Genomic DNA, 18,719 nt, shown 5'->3' with positions numbered 1-18,719 from the left:
ATTTAGAAACATAAATGCAGAAATTTCAATGGTAAATAACCACCTAGCAACTGCCAATAACACTAGCATTGTGGCAAAGTGTTTTGTAAAGGCAAGCTCATATTTTCTTCAGAAAATGTACAAATCTAGTTTAGTAAGTCTGTTCATTAATGTCAGTGGCTGCACTGTTAAAAAGAGCTGAGCCAGGGTAATAGGTGCTATTCAGCATGTGTCTGGGCTCTTCATTTGGCAGTGTTGTTGGCATGATGTGCTGCGTTTGTTGTGGTTCAGACTGGTGCAGTTGTTGGGTGCAGGGGTGTTCCAATGAGGGCAGTACAGAGAGGACGAATGAGTGTCTGTGCCTGGTCATTATGCTTTAATCCCCTTTCTCTTTTCTGGAAAAAAATCTGAATAGTGCTAGAATCACTGACTCGATTTTTGGATCTCATTTTCATGACAAAGCGATTATCTGGCCCTTCCCTCCTCGTCATTTTGACACTGGGGGCTAAATATTTAAGCAGCCCCACTAACATTCAATCTGGGCTTCAGATAACTTCTATAGGCAAACCTAAATACAATATTCAAGATGGGTAAGGTGAGTACCTGAGTTTGAAAAATCCAAGCCATAGTTTTTTTATTAGAGGCAAATTTAACCAGTCAAACTACAATAAATCTAGCCTAGTTGCATAATTGGTAATAGAGGGCACCTATTATTAGAATTTTTTTAAATAAAATCCTAATGGTTACAGAACATGTTGTTTAACTGTTTTAAAACTGCTTTACAAACATGGATAGTTCACACAAAAATGAAAATTCTCTTGTAATTTAATCAACCTCATGCCATCCTAGATGTGTATGACTTTCTTCTGCTGAACAAAACTTTTTAGAAGAATATCTCAGCTTTGTAGGTCCTTTCAATGCAAGTGAATGGTGACCAGAACTTTGAAGCTCCAAAAAGCACATAAAGGCAGGATAAAAGTAATCCATATGACTCCAGTGTTTAAATACATGTCTTCAGAAGCATTATAATTTTGTAATTCTTAAAGTAAAAGTGGAGATTTATAGTAAAAAAGGATTGAAATATTGATCTGTTCCTCACCCAAAGTGATTGCATTTCTTCAGAAGACATATATTAAACCACTGGAGTCATATGGATTGCCATTATGCTGCCTTTATGTGATTTTTGGAGCTTCAAAGGTCTGGCCACCATTCAATTGCATTGAAAGGACCTACAGAACTGAGATATTCAACTAAAAATCTTCATTTGTGCTCAGTAGAAGAAAGTCTTGCATATCTGGGATGGCATGAACATGAGTAAATGGTGAATTTTCATTTTTGGGTGAACTATCCTTTGAATAGTTGTAGCTTATCAGAGGTTTTTTTTATTTTTTTTTAGAGCAGGAATAGCATATAATGATAATTTGTATAATCTAGAACTGTCTTTTAAAGCAATGCTTTTCCACATCATCTTGATGTCTTCCAGATCGTGTTTTTTGAAGACAAGAACTTTCAAGGCCGTCGCTACGAGTGTGACAGTGACTGTTCAGACTTCCATACCTACCTGAGCCGCTGCAACTCTATTCGCGTGGAGAGCAGCGCCTGGGTGGTTTACGAGCGGCCCAACTACATGGGTAACCAGTATGTGCTGACCAGGGGAGAGTATCCTGAGTACCAGCGCTGGATGGGTATCAACGACCATCTCGGTTCTTGCAAAATGATCCGCTTTGTAAGTCAAACTAATGCTGCATCCAACACTGCACGTAATTCATAATTCAACATGTACTGATGCTAAAGCGTTTGTCTAAGACTTAAATGGTGTATAGCAGTAGCGGTTCTAGCTTGTATGATGCCCTGGGTGAAACCCTCTTGGGGGGGGGGGGAGGCCAGCCCCCTGCAAGATGCCTCTCTGGGTAACTGCCCATGTCGCCCATGCCTAAATCCGCCACTGGTGTTTAGAGACAAACAACATCACACTTCAGTACAGAATAATTCTCTTTAATTTAGAGTTTTTGATATAAGAGACAATCTTCTCCAACATCAACTACCATGTAAAAAAAATATTGACCTGTTGAATCGGCAAACTTCAGAAATTTTTTGCCCTGAAGGCCAGTATAAATATCTCTCATAAACATCAATACTACCAGTATTACTTATATTTATTGTCTTGTAGATTGGTGCAGAACAAACCAATGGATTACAAGAACTTAAAAATATAATATGGACAATAAGATAAAAATTTACATTTATTTAGTTCACCTAAAAATGAACACAAGTAGAGACATTTTGAAGAGTGTTTATGTTCCTTGATTTACATACAATGAAAATGAATGTGGACTGGGGCTGTCAGTTCCTAACATTCTGCCTTATTTATCCTTTTGGAAGAAATGAAGTTGAGAAAATAAGGACTTGTTTTCATTTTTGGGTGAACTATCCCTTTAAGGTCTACAAGTATTATGCAGTATAACACAAATCATATTTAATACATTACATGTATATAATACACATAATCATAGCTAACCTTAATCCTTTTCCAATCTTCTTCTTCTTCTTGTTTTTGGCTTTTTACCCCATGTACTCCTACTCCCCATAAACATTTCAATAACCCATCGTACCCCTTCTATCCACTTCCCCTGCAGTCAAGTGGAATGCAGTACAAAGTTCAATTGTACGACAAGCCCGACTTCACCGGCCAGGCCATAGAGACCACTGATGACTGTCCATCTTTGCTGGAGAGGTACCGTCTGAGAGAAGTCCATTCCTGCAAAGTTCTGGATGGCTTCTGGATCCTCTACGAGCATCCCAACTACCGTGGCCACCAGTACTTCCTGGAGAAGGGCAATTACCGCAAACCAGTGGACTGGGGCGCGGTCTGTCCTACTGTGCAGTCTTTCCGTCGATTCACTGAGTGACCTCGGTTCATATCTAATATCTCTGTCCCACAATATTTGGGCTATTTGGCTATGACACACATGAAAGTGTCGGCTGAAATAAAGTTTGGCTGGTGATTCACTCAGCAGCACATTTGTTGCTTGTTTGTAGTTTGATTTGAATTTTTCTCCAGGATTGTGAATATTGTATGCTTATTTCAAAGCACTGGTCTTAGAACCACTGTTACAGGGTGGACATTGAGGTGAGTCCCAAATGAGAAACTGTTTCCACCTCCACCAATTAGCACCATTTCACCCTCTTCGAGCAGCTCAGAGCAGAATGAATGCAGCATTAGAGGCCAAGGCACACGACTGAAAAATGAGAAAGAGATAAATCATGACAAATGTGTAAGAAGGTAGATGAAAAATGTTATGCTTTTCTAAACTCAAAAGTGGTGTTTTAAATGCCAAACGCTTATTTTTACATGCAAAGATGGGGATCATTTCAAAAGAACTGTCACACCACAAGATTGAGTGATATAACAGAGGTAAAATCACTGTAATGCATGACCTCAAGTAGCTTATTGCTTTTATAAATGGCAATAACAGCAATATGATAAAAACACCAATGTTAAATAAATAGCTCAATTGATCAATATTAATAATCGGATAAAACAATTCTTCTGGCAATTAAAATAGTTCATTAACCTAACTGTAGGCTGTTCCAAGCAATGTTTAATAAGAATAAGAATAAATAATAATAATTATTAATAATAACAATAATAGTAATAATAAATATTTGAATTTTATTATACAAAAGTAATGTATTTCAGTCAGAATTTCTTAACTTTAAAACCTTGGGACTTTTATTTTGGTGGAATACTCCAGGAAGATGGTGACCATAGAGTGTCTTGTTTTGGGCTAGTTCACAGTAGTTTAATATGCTTTCATTCAAAATCTGATGAATTGCTCCTCCCGTTCCAAATTCGATGCATTTTATAAGTGAGCTGAACTATCAAGCATCTACATCTGAACTGTAGTTCGTGTGGAGCACTCACATATTTTTTGGCACTCTGAGAACTGGAAACAGAAGAGCGTCATGAGCCCGCACGTGCTATGTGTGTGTGGGTGTGACACAACAGAGCACTGCTCATTTACTGAAGCATACTGTGCATGCAGACTATATATTAATTATTAAACACAGCCAAAGCTATCGTATGTCTTCAAGAGACTTTAAATAAAATGCATGCGTCATATGGACTACTTTATTTGGTGCTTTTATGGTTCTTTTATGCCATTTTTGGAGCTTGACAATAACGACCATGACTAAACACAGTATTAGATTTGGATCAGGCTCGTCGGACCAATAATCAATCTGGTTAAAGACGTCAGTTTTGGATCAGTGCATCCCTAATAGTATGTGTGGTCACGTGTGCATTTATTGCCTATTTTACAGCGGCTTCCAAAGTGGCTCATCAACCAGATTTTTTTTTACAGCCAAAAATCGGTTTTATAATAAACCCTTAATCACTGCTAGAGACCATGAGCAGAGTAACTTACTGTACCCAGCTGGCTGGATCTCCACACAGCCCCCAGTGGTCAGATTTATTACAGCAACTCCTGGTACTCTGCCAGCCTGAAGCCAAACTCCATCAACCACAACTAACTTCTCATTCATTACATGGGCAGAGTGAGAGTATCTGAAAATAGAGGCAAAGACTGTAACTTCAATCTGTTAAAAGCGTCACACATGTCTCTAGGACTGAGATCGTTCTTGTGACACATTATTTTAATTTCTCAGCAATGCATCAGCAAAAATGCCAGAAAATGACTACACTGTGGGCAGTCAATTCTAAAGATTGGATTTGAAAATCATATCGGTATTGCCAGCAGTATGAATACAGCCTTAGACTACTGCTATTCCGTCACATCACAAAGGAACCTAGAGGTAAATACTGCATTTGTTATACAGTAAATTCCCAATTGTCAAATACATTTAAAGGAATATTCCAGGTTTATTTACAAGTTAAGCCCAATCGACAGCATTTGTGGCATAATACTGACTACCACAAAAATTCATTTCAACTCATCCCTCCTTTTCTATAACAAAAAAAAAAAAAACTGTTACAGTGACGCACTTACAATGGAAGTAAAAGGGGCCATAAACGTTAATATTAATATACTCACTATTTCAAAAGTATAGCCACACGACATACACAATATCCTGTATAACATGATTTTAGTGTGATAAAAATCACTTACTAAACTTGTCTGTGTAAAGCTTTAGACACTGAGCACTGGAGGATCACCAGTTACAGAAATACTCAAACCAGCCCATCTGGCACCAACAATCATCCATGTGATTATCTAATCAGCCAATCGTGTGGCAGCAGTGCATAAAATAAAGCATATACGGGTCAGGAGCTTCTGTTAATGTTCACATCAACCAACAGAATGGGGGAAAAAATGTGATCTCAGTGATTTGGACCGTGGCATGATTGTTGGTGCCAGATGGGCTGGTTTGAGTATTTCTGTAACTGCTGATCTCCTGGGAATTTCACACACAACAGTCTCTAGAATTTACTACTAATGGTGCCAAAACAAAAAAACATCCAGTGAGCGGCAGTTCTGTGGACAAAAATGCCTTGATGAGAGAGGTCAACAGAGAATGGCCAGACTGGTTCAAACTAATAAGTCTACAGTAACCCAGATAACTGCTTGTAACAGGTAAGGATGGGCAAGAAGGAGGCGTGAACCGGCTGAACAGTAAACAAAGTTTAAAGTTGCAATATGTAACATTTTTAATGTAATATTGCCATAAGGATTGATCTGTGTAATTTTAGTTAACTTGATCTTGCCTGCTAACACTGACGAATTGCAAGCTACCTTGCTTTGTAACTTTCAAATATTTTCAACGATCTTCTCTTTATACTAAAAGTCAGATATGCTGATTCACAGTAACTGACAATGTTAATCTGTAATTATTCAGCAAGGTAAACTACAATAACACATGAAATGAATGCTAGACAATGTTCAAGATAATGCAAAAAGACCCATTCATTAGTGTAATGTAACTTGGTTATACAGAAAATATAACCATTATATTATTATAAAACAATAGCGCATTGATATATCAAAATGACAGTTGTGATGGAATCACATCAATACTAAATTGTGTCAACATATATATAATGTACACTCTATTTTATAAACAGCTACTGTCATCATCCACCAAATTTAGCCAACAGCTATTGATAAAGCTGGCTAGCTAGCTAACACCGATATAGGCTATCGTATAAATGCAGTCAATGTATCATGCAAAGAAAAGTGATTACTTGAAACTACACTCTCGCATAGTCAGACCTATATCCACACTTTGTTTTAGCCCTGTTCCAGCACAGGAGAGTCAAATATAATATACAGTCTCAAAGTTTGTAGTAAAACAATCATAACTGTGTAATTTTAATTATGCTACCTTATCTGTCATCATGATGCCGGTGAATCACGTTCAGTCTCTTTGTTTTTGTCATGCTCGCTTGCATTCCTATAGTGTGTGCGCGCGATCACGAGCAACAGGCTGCAGTTCACTTAACGGCCACAGGTGTCATTAATAACAAGGGTTTCTGAATCTTACATACTGCGCCTTTAATAAGAAACTCAACATAAAACAAACACAGACACACATGCAACGCGGTCGTGTGCATCTCCCTCTCCCTCAAACTGGCACCTCTGGCTCCCCTTTATCTCACTCTCCCGCTGATCAGCTGATTCAGCGCCGGCCGTGCATCATCACGGCCCGGCCATGCCCTCCTCCTCGTCACACTGCTCTGTACAATTGTGGTGAGAAGAATAGCATCTCAGAATGCTATTCTGAGATGCGGGTTTGCGCTGTTTTGGTGGCACGAGGGGGACCTACACAATATTAGGCAGGTGGTTTTAATGTTGTGGCTGATCGGTGTACATACTGTATACATACACACACACACACACACACACACACACACACACACACACACACACACACACACACACACACACACATATATACAAACACACACATTATATATACACACACACACACATATGCAATTGCAGCCCTTTGTTTCTGTTGTGGTTATTTGTATAAAGTATATACACACACAACACCACCTTGCCCCAGTAATACACGATACAAATATCCCACTGCTACTTGCCTTTTGGTGGCATGAGAAGGGCTTTGTTTATCAGAGAGCCTTTGGAGGCTGTAAGAATGAAATAATGAGAACATTTCTCGTGCCATTCCTGACATCACAAAGACAACAACAGGTCTGTGATCAGGTATGACAGGTTAGATTCAGTGGTTACACTGCGATCATTAAAAAATCTTTTGAGAAACTCATCAAAAGGCTCCATTCCCTCCACTCTCTGCCTCTCACCATCAGGAATAAGGTCAAAGTAGAACTGGTTCATATCCAGACAGACACACTTCTCCCAGCCCTGTGCAGTCAAAGATCAATTACATTTATTACTAATATCAGACATTCCAGTGATAAAAGCTGAGCAGAAAAGATGTTACTGTGTTTCTGAAGGGGCAAATCATTGGCCTGCATCAAGCAAAGAATAGAGTGGCATGGGGGGCGTGGTCTAAGGGAGAGGGAGAGCGGTAAGGCTCGGGGCTGGTTGCACCAGCTATACGTACGTTACAACTTAGCATAGTTGTGGCGTAAATGGGCACTAAGTCACAATTTACGCACTACTAAATATTTGAGCGTTGAACCATTAAACTCAGGTAGAACCTAACCCTATGTTTGAATTAAATATTTATGGAAGACTCTGACCAGGTGTAACGGTTGGAATAAAAAAGCAGACTCATTTAATTACATCAATGAGTTCATGTTTTGAGTTACAGGCATCAATCATTTCGACATACAGTATGATGATGTTGACATTTACACTCGTTTACATTTACGAGAGAGAGAGAGATAAAACCTCCTTTTAAGCAGCTCTTCAGCATGAAACCGATCTAACGGTGCAGTTTTCAGGGTGTGTCGTCTGGTGTCAAGTTTCAACTCATCCAAAATATATATAGGATATTAAAATTAATACATGTATATTTTTCTAGCCTGTTGTATTAGTATTTATCACCCCTTATTTTAGATACAGTTCCTATATATTGTTATTTGCACAGGGCAAATGTCCTATTCATCAAATGTAGCTACTTTTATTATGTATCGTATTTTAATGGGGATATCATTTATTACAGCTGACAGTTAGGGGTTACAAGGTTTGAACATCAACCGTAACAAGATCAAATTGATATTCATGGCTTTTTAATACTTCTGTGTACAAATTTGAAGGCTGTTTATTGGATCAATACAGGTAAACGTCATATTATGCGACTACGCGTTACTTTACGGAGAGCTTACGAACTACTAGTTAAGTCTTGCCTTAAGAACAGGTGGTGCAACCAAATTAAGCACTGACTAAGTTACAAACTAACTAGTAGTTACTATGAGCTTATTGTGAACATTATGTCTTAACTTAAGTGAGAACTTACGCACAGCTGGTGCAATCCTACCCTGGGTCGTAATTATCTCTATCACCTGTCTCTCATTATAGTGATGGTGGAGGGAGACCTGAAAAGGCACACCAGAGCGTCAGAGGGGAGAGAGTGACCTGGAAGCACTACGGCACCGAGACAGTGTTTATGACTTCGTGTGCTTTCATTTATTTAAAACGTTTTTTTCTTTATTATCGACGGTTACCGTCGATTGTGTGTTACAAATAAAGAACTGACCTTGTCTCCTGACTCCTCCATTGCCCACTAACTAAGATCCTTTATCAAAACAACTATGAGGAGATTTCTGAAATCACTGGAATTGGGTTAAGAACTGTCCAATGCATTATTAAAACCTGGAAGGATAGTGGTGAACCGTCAGCTTCGTGGAATTTTTTTTAATTTTTTTTTTAATGATCGTGATTGGCTATCACTAAAATGCTTTTTGAAATCTCAACGTAAAAAATCGACAGTAGAACTCACAGCTGTGTTTAATAATGAAAGTAAGAGCATTTCCACACGCACAATGTGACCAGAATTTACAGGATTGGGACTAAACATCTGTGTGGCCACAAGAAAGCCACTTGTTAGTGAGGCTAATCTTAATAAATGACTTAAATATGCTAGGCAGCATAAAGATTGGACTGCGGCGCTATGGAAAAAGGTCATGTGGTCTGATGAGTCCAAATTTACCCTATTCCAAAGCCATGGTGTGTCAGGGTAAGAAGCCAAGCGCATGAAGCGATGCACCCGTCATGCATAGTGCCCACTGCACAAGCCTCTGGAGTAGGGCTGTCACAATTATAAAATGATGACTGACGATTAATTGTCAAACAAATTGTTGCAATTATGACGATTAATTGTCTGTTTTAGAGCCGTGACGATTAATTGTCTCATTAAGGGCTTTCACAAATAATTGTCATAGCCTATAAATTGTCATTTTTTTATTGCATGTGTGCTTCATACATCTTAAGAAGTAATTTTTACATATTTAACTTCAAATATATAAATCAAATAATAAAATAGGGATAAACTATGATTTCCTTTAAAGACTTTAAATGCTTATGAAGGAAAAGAAAAATAATGTTTCTCGGACTCGGAGTTCAACTGAATGACACACAAACGTGTCCTACATTGCATTTATACATTATATTTACTTAAAATTCCCTTATTTGGGCATTCAAATGTGATTGGAATTTGAATGGCCAATAATCGCAATTGTCTAAAAAAAAACGCAGTTAGATCAAATAACCGCGATCAGACGGTTATTTAATAATCGCGACAGGCCTACTCTGGAGGCAGTGTTATGATCTGGGGTTGCTTCAGTTGGTCAGGTCTAGGCTCAGCAGTGTTATGCAGCAATAAAATGAAGTCAGCTGACTACCTGAATGTACTGAATGACCAGGTTATCCCATTAATGGATTTTTTTTCTTCCCTGAAGGCATGAGCATATTCCAGGATGACAATGCCAAGATTTATCGGGCTCAAATTGTGAAAGAGTAGTTCAGGGAGCATGAGGAATCATTTTCACACATGAATTGGCCATTACAGAGTCCTGACTTTAACCCCACTGAAAGTTTTTGGGATGTGCTGGAGAAGACTTTACAGAGTCGTTTGACTCCCCCGTCATCAACACAAGATCTCGGCCAAAAATAATGCAACTCTGGATGGAAATAAATTTTGTGACGATGCATAAGGTTGACGAAAAAATGACATGACGAATGCGCGCCGTAATCAAAGCTAAAGGTGGTCCAATAAATTATTAGTGTATGCGACCTTTTTTTGACCAGGCAGTGTATATTATTAAAAACAATGCTTTCAATTATTATGGCAGACAAGTAAAGAATTGAAAAGACAATACAAAAAATGGCTTTATAAGGCAATATATTGTTTATGTCCATTTTTGGAACTTAAGCCTACAGTCCACAGAAATCCTTTTTTGCAGTTGAATTCATCAATCTCTCTGAAATATATTTTTTATAAGGGCGTGTCTAATGACGCATCAATGTACATGTGTGTCAAACAGACACTTTTGGAGCATCTCACTTTGGTTGCGTCGCATTATGAACACAGCGCTGTGTCAAGTTAAACATAGTTTAAAAAATGTTTCGCAATCCCTGCATTCAGAATTGCGCACCGTCCAACTGTGTTTGAACGCAAGACCCCGTTCTCATCTTGTGCTGTCACTAGTGTCAAGCAAGCCTGTGGTTTGTTCTCTGTTCAGTAGGGATGGGCGGATCGATACTAAAGTACTGATGTGGTATCAAGAATATCGATCCTCACATAAAAATATAGATTCTGAAGTTTTTTGTTTTTTTTTTAACTAGTGATCATAACATGATTGAAGTGGAAAAAATCATTATATTAAATAATTACATTAGCGAATAGTTGCATGGCACTGGAACTATTTCGTCTTCTGCTCATCTTGATGTGCAGAAATGCGAAATATTTCAGTCATAATGCTCGTTCAGAGAGGGAGTAGTGGTTTCCTGAGGTAATGAAAAACAGCATCTGGAACCTAGATGCAAGATGTATTATAATGGGCTTGTGTTACCATTTTTACAGGTTTATTTTAATTTATTTTAATTATTTAGAGTTGCAAAAACTTTGATAATGATCTGTAATCCTCGTTAATAAATGATACTCTTATGAAAACTTACCATGGACAACCAGTGTTTTGATACAATTAACCATGGTTTTACTACAGCATTACTGTAGTATCCATATGGTAACTTGGTTTTAGTAATAGTAACCATATAATAATATCTGTGGTTAATGAGGTTTTATATGTGGTTATACTTACTAATTTTTAAAGGGTAAACAAAGCATCCTAATAATTTTCGGCCTATAAATATATAAAAACAATTTAAGTAATAATTTAATTTACCCATTATCCAAAGAATTCGTAAAAAATCCATTTAATAGAGGCATCGGTATTGGCATCGATATCGGCGCTATTGGACTAAAAGTACTTGGTATCGGATCGAAAAGAAAATAAGTGGTATCACCCATCCCTACTGTACGGCTGCGTGTTAACTTTACAGCGGGAATTTAGATTACTGCCCCCTGCTGAAAACAAGTGGTACTTCAAGCTTGAATTGTTCCGATGGTAGGAATATTCCTTATTTTTAATGTATAATTTTTAAATATATTTAATCGTTAAATCAACTATAGAATGCCACGACTGACAAATCAACATCAAGTATGCCTGTGAGCCGTACAGTAAATAACAATAATTTTTAAATAAAGCTTTAAAATTACATTGTAACCTTTGCCAGTTTTTTCTTTATCCATTAGCCAATTCAGTATAAAAATGCCAATGGACAGTTGAGCACTTAGAGAAACCAATAAATGTCAACTGAATTGTAAAACACGCTTCCTCTACTGCACTATAGTTGTGTATTTGCTGAACCAATATTGTACACCTTTAAACCTGCTGAAATACAAGATGAGTTACCTTCTGAAAGAATATCTGTGTCTGAGCAACAGTGTCTGGATACTGTTTGGTTGAGTTGAGCTTCATGAAGTGGTTCTGCATAACCCGCCCAAAAGGGTCATCTTGGTAGATTTGTTCATACATCACAAACATTGACTGTGCGAGAAGCTTTGCAGCCCAGCCAATCACAGCATCTGACCTGAAACAAAACCCCCAATCAATTATGTCAACATGCTAAAGTGAATAAAGCTTTTTTGCCCATTTTAAGTTGATTTTTGTCACTTGTGCTTTTACTTCTTTTTTTTTTTTTTAAACAGGTACAGTAGAGAGTGCCAGGAAACTATAGGAGAAAGAGAGAAGGGGAATGGGATTGAAACACGTTGTAGATGGGACTCAAACCTGCATCAACTGGATGAGCACCAAGGCTCAATATGTCAGCTGCTCCAACCAGTTCAAATCGAATGCTTCCTTCACCCAATTCTTTAACAAAAGACATGCATACAACACTGTGTTAGTCCTCACAAACGTGTTTCCATGTAGGTCAGTACCACCTCTGAGAGGACGAGCGTGGGAGTGTCCCATTGCAGTCCAGCTCTGCTCAGAGTCACCTCCACCTCTCGCTCTTACCTGACATCCACACCCAAAAGATTATAATGATTACTTCTGAAGAATACACCACCTACATATGGGCAAGAAACACAATTGTGTATGGACAACTGGGCAATAAAAGTTGAAGGAATATTCTGGGATTAAAACAAGTTAAGCTCAATCAAAAGCATTTGTGGCATAATACTGATCACCAAAAAAAAAAAAAAAAAAAAAAAGAAAGAAAATAATAATAATAATAATTTTGCTCCTCCTTTTCTTTATGAAAAGCAAAAATCTGTATTACAGTGAGGCACTTACAATGGAAATGAATGGGACCGATCCATAAAAGTTTAAATGCTCACTAATTCAAAAGTATAGCCACAAGACATAAACAATATGCGTGTTAACATGATTTTAGTGTGCTTAATAACCTTTTCTGTGTAAAGTTATAGCCAATTTTACAACTTCGATGCCATGACGATGTTATGCCAACAAACCCTAAAACCCTAAAATGACTGTAAAAAAATAACGATTTAAACAACTTTACAGCTCAAATGATATATGATAATAATATGAGCCAAGGCATTCTGAAGGGTTTTTTAAAAATAACTTAAAATTGAATTTTAAAAACAAATAAAACAGATTATTTTAAGGTTTATTATTTGAAATGATGCATTTGAGGTGGGACTACTTTTCTAGATGGACAAATTTCTGATCATGTTTTATCAATGCAATTCCTGTGGGAGGAGTTTGTTCTATGTAAAGAGTACATTACAGATAGTTATGTCATGTCCCTTTCTGGTGTCCTAGTGTGTATTATGAACCAATTTGGAACAACTGGTATCAACAGCTACATTGTGAACAGGTGGTTACATGTTTTAACTTGCAATGTTTAGATGGCATTAGCAAATTTATGATGACTGATACATTGTCCTTCCAGTCTGCTGAGTTGGGACAGTCTCCCAATCTGGCAACGTGTCTTTCAGGTAAGCATTGTGTGGAGGCGTGGGCGTGCTCGAGCATTCGTCTGGGGAGAGAGGAAGCGGTAAGAGTTTTCACCTGAGATGAATTGCTGGTAATTGCTGTTTCCATGTTCGCAGTGAGAGACGGGAGATATAAAAAGGTGCCCAGTCCATATAGTGAGGGAGAGGATCCATCTAAGCCCACTAATTATAGGCCGATAGCCCTTACATCGAAAATATGTACAATTATGGAAAGGATGGTCACAGAAAGGTTAACATATTCTTTAGACAAGAGAGGACTAATAACAAAATACCAGAGTGGATTTAGAAAAGGAAGAGGAACAATGGATCCTATATTGTGTGTCTGGAAAATGAAATTAGAAAAGCACAGATAAATAAAGAATCAGTTACAGCGGTATTTTTTGATGTTGAAAAAGCATATGACATGATGTGGAAAGAGGGTCTTCTGATAAAACTAAAAATGATGAATACAGGAGGAAGAATCTTCAAGTGGATAAAGGATTTTATGGGAAATAGGACTATTCAGAAATGAAATATCAAAATGACATGAAATAGAAAATGGGACTGTAATGGGAAGTGTAATAAGTCCATTAATGTTTTCTATAATGATTAACATTCACCCAGATATAGGAAGATCTCTTTTTGCAGATGATGGGGCAATTTGGAAAAGGGGAAGGAACATTCTGCATATAAATAGAAAGATACAAGAAGCAATAGTAAAGGTAGAAAAAAGGGCGTATATGGAGATTTAAATTCTCAGTAGAAAAGACAAATACACTAGTTTTCACAAGGAAAAGAATTCTCCCAGAAATGAACCTGAAAATGTAAGAAAGAACATTGGACAGGGTGAAAGTTTTTAGATTCTTTGGAATCTTATTTGACACAAAATTATCATGGGCAGATCATATAAATACAATTGTTGGAAAATATCAGAAAGTAATAAACATCATGAGGAGTTTAAGTGGAGTGGAATGAGGGGCAAACTTCTCATTAAAACTATATATGTGACAGTTAGTAGGTCTGTGATTGATTATGGAAGTATAGTATATGGGTCAGAGTCAAAAACTTTATTGGAAAAAATAAATAAGATACAAGCTCAAGCTCTGAGGCAGTGCAGTGGAGCAGTAAAAACAACACCCATATCAGCTCTGAAAGTTCTGACAGGAGAGATGCCATAGAAATAAGGAGAAAAAATGATTAATTACTGGGTCAATCTGGGTCAAAAGAGCATAAAGAGGAACATCCTACAAAAATGGTGATACAAGAAAGCTGAGAACAAGATAAAAGAAATAGTTTTGGATGGGCTAGTAAAATCTATGCAAAAGAAATGGGGATTAATAGAGTCAAGATGAGCCCAACAGTTTTAATCCCAGAAACAGACCCGTGGGTACATAAGACATCACAATTAGACATGCATATGTAGGAAATAAAGAAACCAGGAACAGGGGAAATAGATTTACCAACAGAATTTTCAATCCATGTCAGTGTTAATTATATACAAATATTTACAGCTGGGTCAAAAGATCCAGATCATCAGACAGCTGGAGCAGCATTTATAGTACCAAAATGGAAAAAAAGTGGAATAAAATGAAGAAGAAGAAGAAGAAGACATACCTGAGCTGGAATCGCCGTCTCCCGCTTCCTCATTCATTGAACTACTGCCATAAAGTTGGTTTGACGTTGGATATTCAGAAATAGTCTCAAATTTAGGGACCGTCTCTAAAGTTACGACATTGGCGTACACATTTCAAACTTTAATAGCATTTGAAGCATATCACCTACAGTCACAAAACCAACTCCAAATTGTTCATCTAGGTGTTAGCAATAATGCACACCTTTTAGATTTTTCATATTTATTAAAATAAACTGTCAAGTCATATGTAAACAATCTCAATCTTCATCTGAAGCAGCAACAAAGAGTAAGTTACTCTTTGATTTTTCAGACTAAAATAATAATGTAATATTTAAGTAACAATGTTCAATATTGCTTCATAGACTATTGCACAAAAGTCTTGCAAAAACTGCAAGAGGTGGTTGAGAACCAACATCCTGGGGGGGGAGGCATCCTAGAAAATGTACCATGCCAGACTGTGGAGGAACTACAATATCTTGACACAGAACTGGACAATACAGAGAAAAGGACCAAGATGGTAATACATATGCAAGGAGCTCAAATGTACAATTACATCTACACATTTAGCAGCAGGGGGTACATGAAAAATAAAATAAAAGTGGCACACAGTAAAATCCTCACTGTTAAACCAACACACAAAAAAAGAATATAAAAAATAAATAAAAATAAATTATAATTATAATAAAAATAATAAAGAATTACAATTTACAGAACTAATTATTTTATTCTATTTACAAAATAATTTACAAAAAAAGTGTCAGAAAAAAACGAAATAAATATTTTCCAGATAATATTGTGCATTTATGATATTTTTCACAGTAGCCCTGTGATGGACTGGTCATCCGTCCAGGGTGTTTCCCTGCCTTCAGTGCGAGACGCTGGGATAGGCTCCAGCATCCCCGCGACCCTATAGGACGAGTGGTTTGGAGAATGGATGGATGGATGGATTTTTCACAGTATAAATGGGTCTTTATATAAAGGAAAATATATAGCTGCATATCTGTGTGTATGTGTGTGTGTCTGGCGTTTAATATTATTAATACCATATTTATACTGGGGACTTGTGGGAATGACCCAATTTGTGACATGCTGAAACAGTTTGTGAGCAAAATGCATTTAGTGATCCATAAAACCCCTTTCGTAAATGTATGTCCTCCACAGAACATTTCAGAACAAACAAGCCTTCCAAGACTTAAAAATTTGCCACATAATTATAGGTAAGTTTTGTCCCAACTGGCTTTCAGTCATTTTAGTGTTATTAAAAAGCAACGGTTTTGTATTTTACACGGTGGAATGGAACCTTTATTGTTCTGGTTCCAAAATACAGTAATTTAAATAACACCATACTCAAATCTAACTCTTAATTTTCACATGAAATACTTACTATATTATTTTATGTTGTTAACATACAGATATTACTTTTATTTTATCAGAGATTGTTTAATTCTGTTTCTAGGAGCAACACAAAAGAATTTTAAGGCACGAAAGGCAACTGATGTCGAAGACCTCATTTCGCTGGTCCTGAAATTTGCCCCACACAGGCATTTAAAATAGTAACCACAATGTCAATTTTGTTTTGAGATTATCAATACTATGTCAATGGACATCATGCAAATCATTAACTTTCTTGTGTTTTTTGTGAGAGGGGTCACAACGATATCTAGTGATGAGATGTTAAAGAGTTGGTGGTATACCTATCGCATTGTCATATGTAGAATGCTCTTTTTACTTAACACGCTCAATGTGACAATTAATTAATATATTTTAAAACTAAACCTTTAACTCAGTACGTAGCAGTACTACCTGACAATGTTTTGTTTTCCATTAAAAAAATTTTTTTTTTTTAAACAAAATAGATTCAGCTGAGAAGTAAAATTGTTTTCCATTGGCATTTCCATTTTTCCACTTTATTTATGAAAAAATACAGTTAGAGCAAGTCTTAATATCTTCTGCATTTGTGCTACTCAAGGTATTTTTTAAGTATGTTTGTATATTTCTACTGAAAACAACACTAAAAGAAAGATACAGATTAAGAATAGTATTTTTGCAGTGTATTTAACGCCTATATAAATAATGCATCTGTCCACAAGACACCGGCGATACTGCTATTTCACATAATAATCCTTAACTGCACTGACAACACAATGTTTTTAGTCTAATTTCTATATGACTCATGTCTTTTTATTTCTTTGTTTTAGATGTGCAGATGATGGTGAAGATGGTGGAAGAATTGTTTTTAATATGTTGTTTTATTTAATAATATTTAATATATGATAAGATATTACCTATTTTTACATTTTAAAATAATTTAATTATTTTAATCTATTTAAGTTTTAGAAGATTTATGGTAATCAATCAAGTTTTTTGAATAGATGTTAAAAACAACATGTTCATGGGTAATTTCTTAAATGATATTGATAGTTTATGCAAATGATATATCTTGTTTTGATCATATTTATGATAATAATTCAGTTATTTTATTGTCTTTAAGTATGATTTATGGTTCATATTTGTTATGTTTTCTGAACAACAAACAATGTAGAAGACATGGTTTGCTGACTGATTATTGCACAGTCATATTGCAACATAGAGGTTAGGAGACCATTCTGGGAACGTTCTACTAATGTTCCCCTAACCTAGGGAACGTTCTATTTACGTAAAGAAAACTTTCCTGGCTAACCAACAGGGAACGTTAGAATATCTGTTCTGGGAACCAGGAGCTAACGTTCCCAGAACGTTCTGGGAACCAAAAATTGTTAGCTGGGTTGAACTTTGTTACACATTACTGATCAAGTCAGCCTTGCGCTGGGCAATTTCTGGAAAGTCAACCTCAAAAACTGTGACACCTTCAAGGGCTCCTTCTGCATGCATCCAGAAAAACAAGGAATCAAACCCTGCTCCTAGAGACAGAAGAGAGATAGAGACAGAAAGAATAAAATAAGGGATGATATCAAGGTATAATTTCTGTACAGTAAAAACACTTAAGGTACGCAAAACTTGGACATTTCATCCTACCGGACTCCTACAGCAGGATTTTGTGACATGTAAGTACTGCTTTACTAGTGCACTTAATAACCTCTGAGAAACATACACACAGCATAAATGAAACAACCGTTTTATGAGAATTTTATCCTTAAAAAAGTAACTATCTCTTAAACATTTACCTATTGATCAGTGGAGCTCTTCTTGACACCTTGCACACAAAATGTTTGAGGAAGTCATCGGGGAAGTAACCTTGTGCTGCTGACCACACTTTACTGATCGCATTGCTGTCACTGAGAGACACACAGTTAAGATACACTATGATGAAAGTTAATAAATCTAACTGTGGCCACTTCTGTGACCAGTGATATAGTACTGAAAAGTAAACATGCATTTTTCATTATTTAACTTTTCGTTTCTATTGCATTATTATTGTTGATTATATTATTATTATTTATCAAGGTATGTTTCTTTAAAAAAAAAAAAAACTGTGACGGCACTACGGTACAGTGACGGTATCTGATGTAACTTCCATGGTAATACGTAATTAGTGCCATATTCATAAACAATGTTTTATTTATTTATTTATTTATTTATTTATTTATTTTTATGAAACTGTAAGGCAGTTAAAGAAAACCCGTTATTACCATTCATGTTTAAAAAAAATGGCATTTGGTACTTGATACAACATACTGACACTTTTTGTTAGTGGTTT

The 18,719-nt window shown here is 36.5% G+C and overlaps 2 protein-coding genes across 2 annotated transcripts; one reads left to right on the top strand and one right to left on the bottom strand.

Annotated features, from left to right (window-relative positions):
• Nucleotides 1–468: 468 nt before the first annotated feature.
• LOC127447152 (gamma-crystallin S-like) lies at nt 469–3,000 on the top strand. The gene is made up of 3 exons (XM_051708776.1): nt 469–574; nt 1,463–1,705; nt 2,616–3,000. Exons 1-3 carry the CDS (start codon nt 566–568, stop codon nt 2,886–2,888), a joined length of 525 nt encoding a protein of 174 aa, XP_051564736.1. The 5' UTR covers nt 469–565; the 3' UTR covers nt 2,889–3,000.
• A 49-nt stretch (nt 3,001–3,049) lies between these two features.
• Nucleotides 3,050–18,398, bottom strand: LOC127447568 (tRNA wybutosine-synthesizing protein 4-like). Its single transcript, XM_051709519.1, is given in 9 exon segments — nt 3,050–3,218; nt 4,412–4,546; nt 7,036–7,127; nt 7,191–7,322; nt 11,840–12,017; nt 12,341–12,497; nt 17,809–17,986; nt 18,038–18,044; nt 18,187–18,398. Coding segments are annotated over 9 exon segments (1,245 nt in total). The 3' UTR covers nt 3,050–3,064.
• Nucleotides 18,399–18,719: the final 321 nt, after the last annotated feature.

Source organism: Myxocyprinus asiaticus, chromosome 10, assembly GCF_019703515.2.
Source record: "Myxocyprinus asiaticus isolate MX2 ecotype Aquarium Trade chromosome 10, UBuf_Myxa_2, whole genome shotgun sequence".
In the NCBI taxonomy this organism is placed as follows: domain Eukaryota; kingdom Metazoa; phylum Chordata; class Actinopteri; order Cypriniformes; family Catostomidae; genus Myxocyprinus; species Myxocyprinus asiaticus.
The sequence above is the reverse complement of the archived record's forward strand: the minus strand, read 5'-3'. Positions and strand labels throughout refer to the sequence as shown.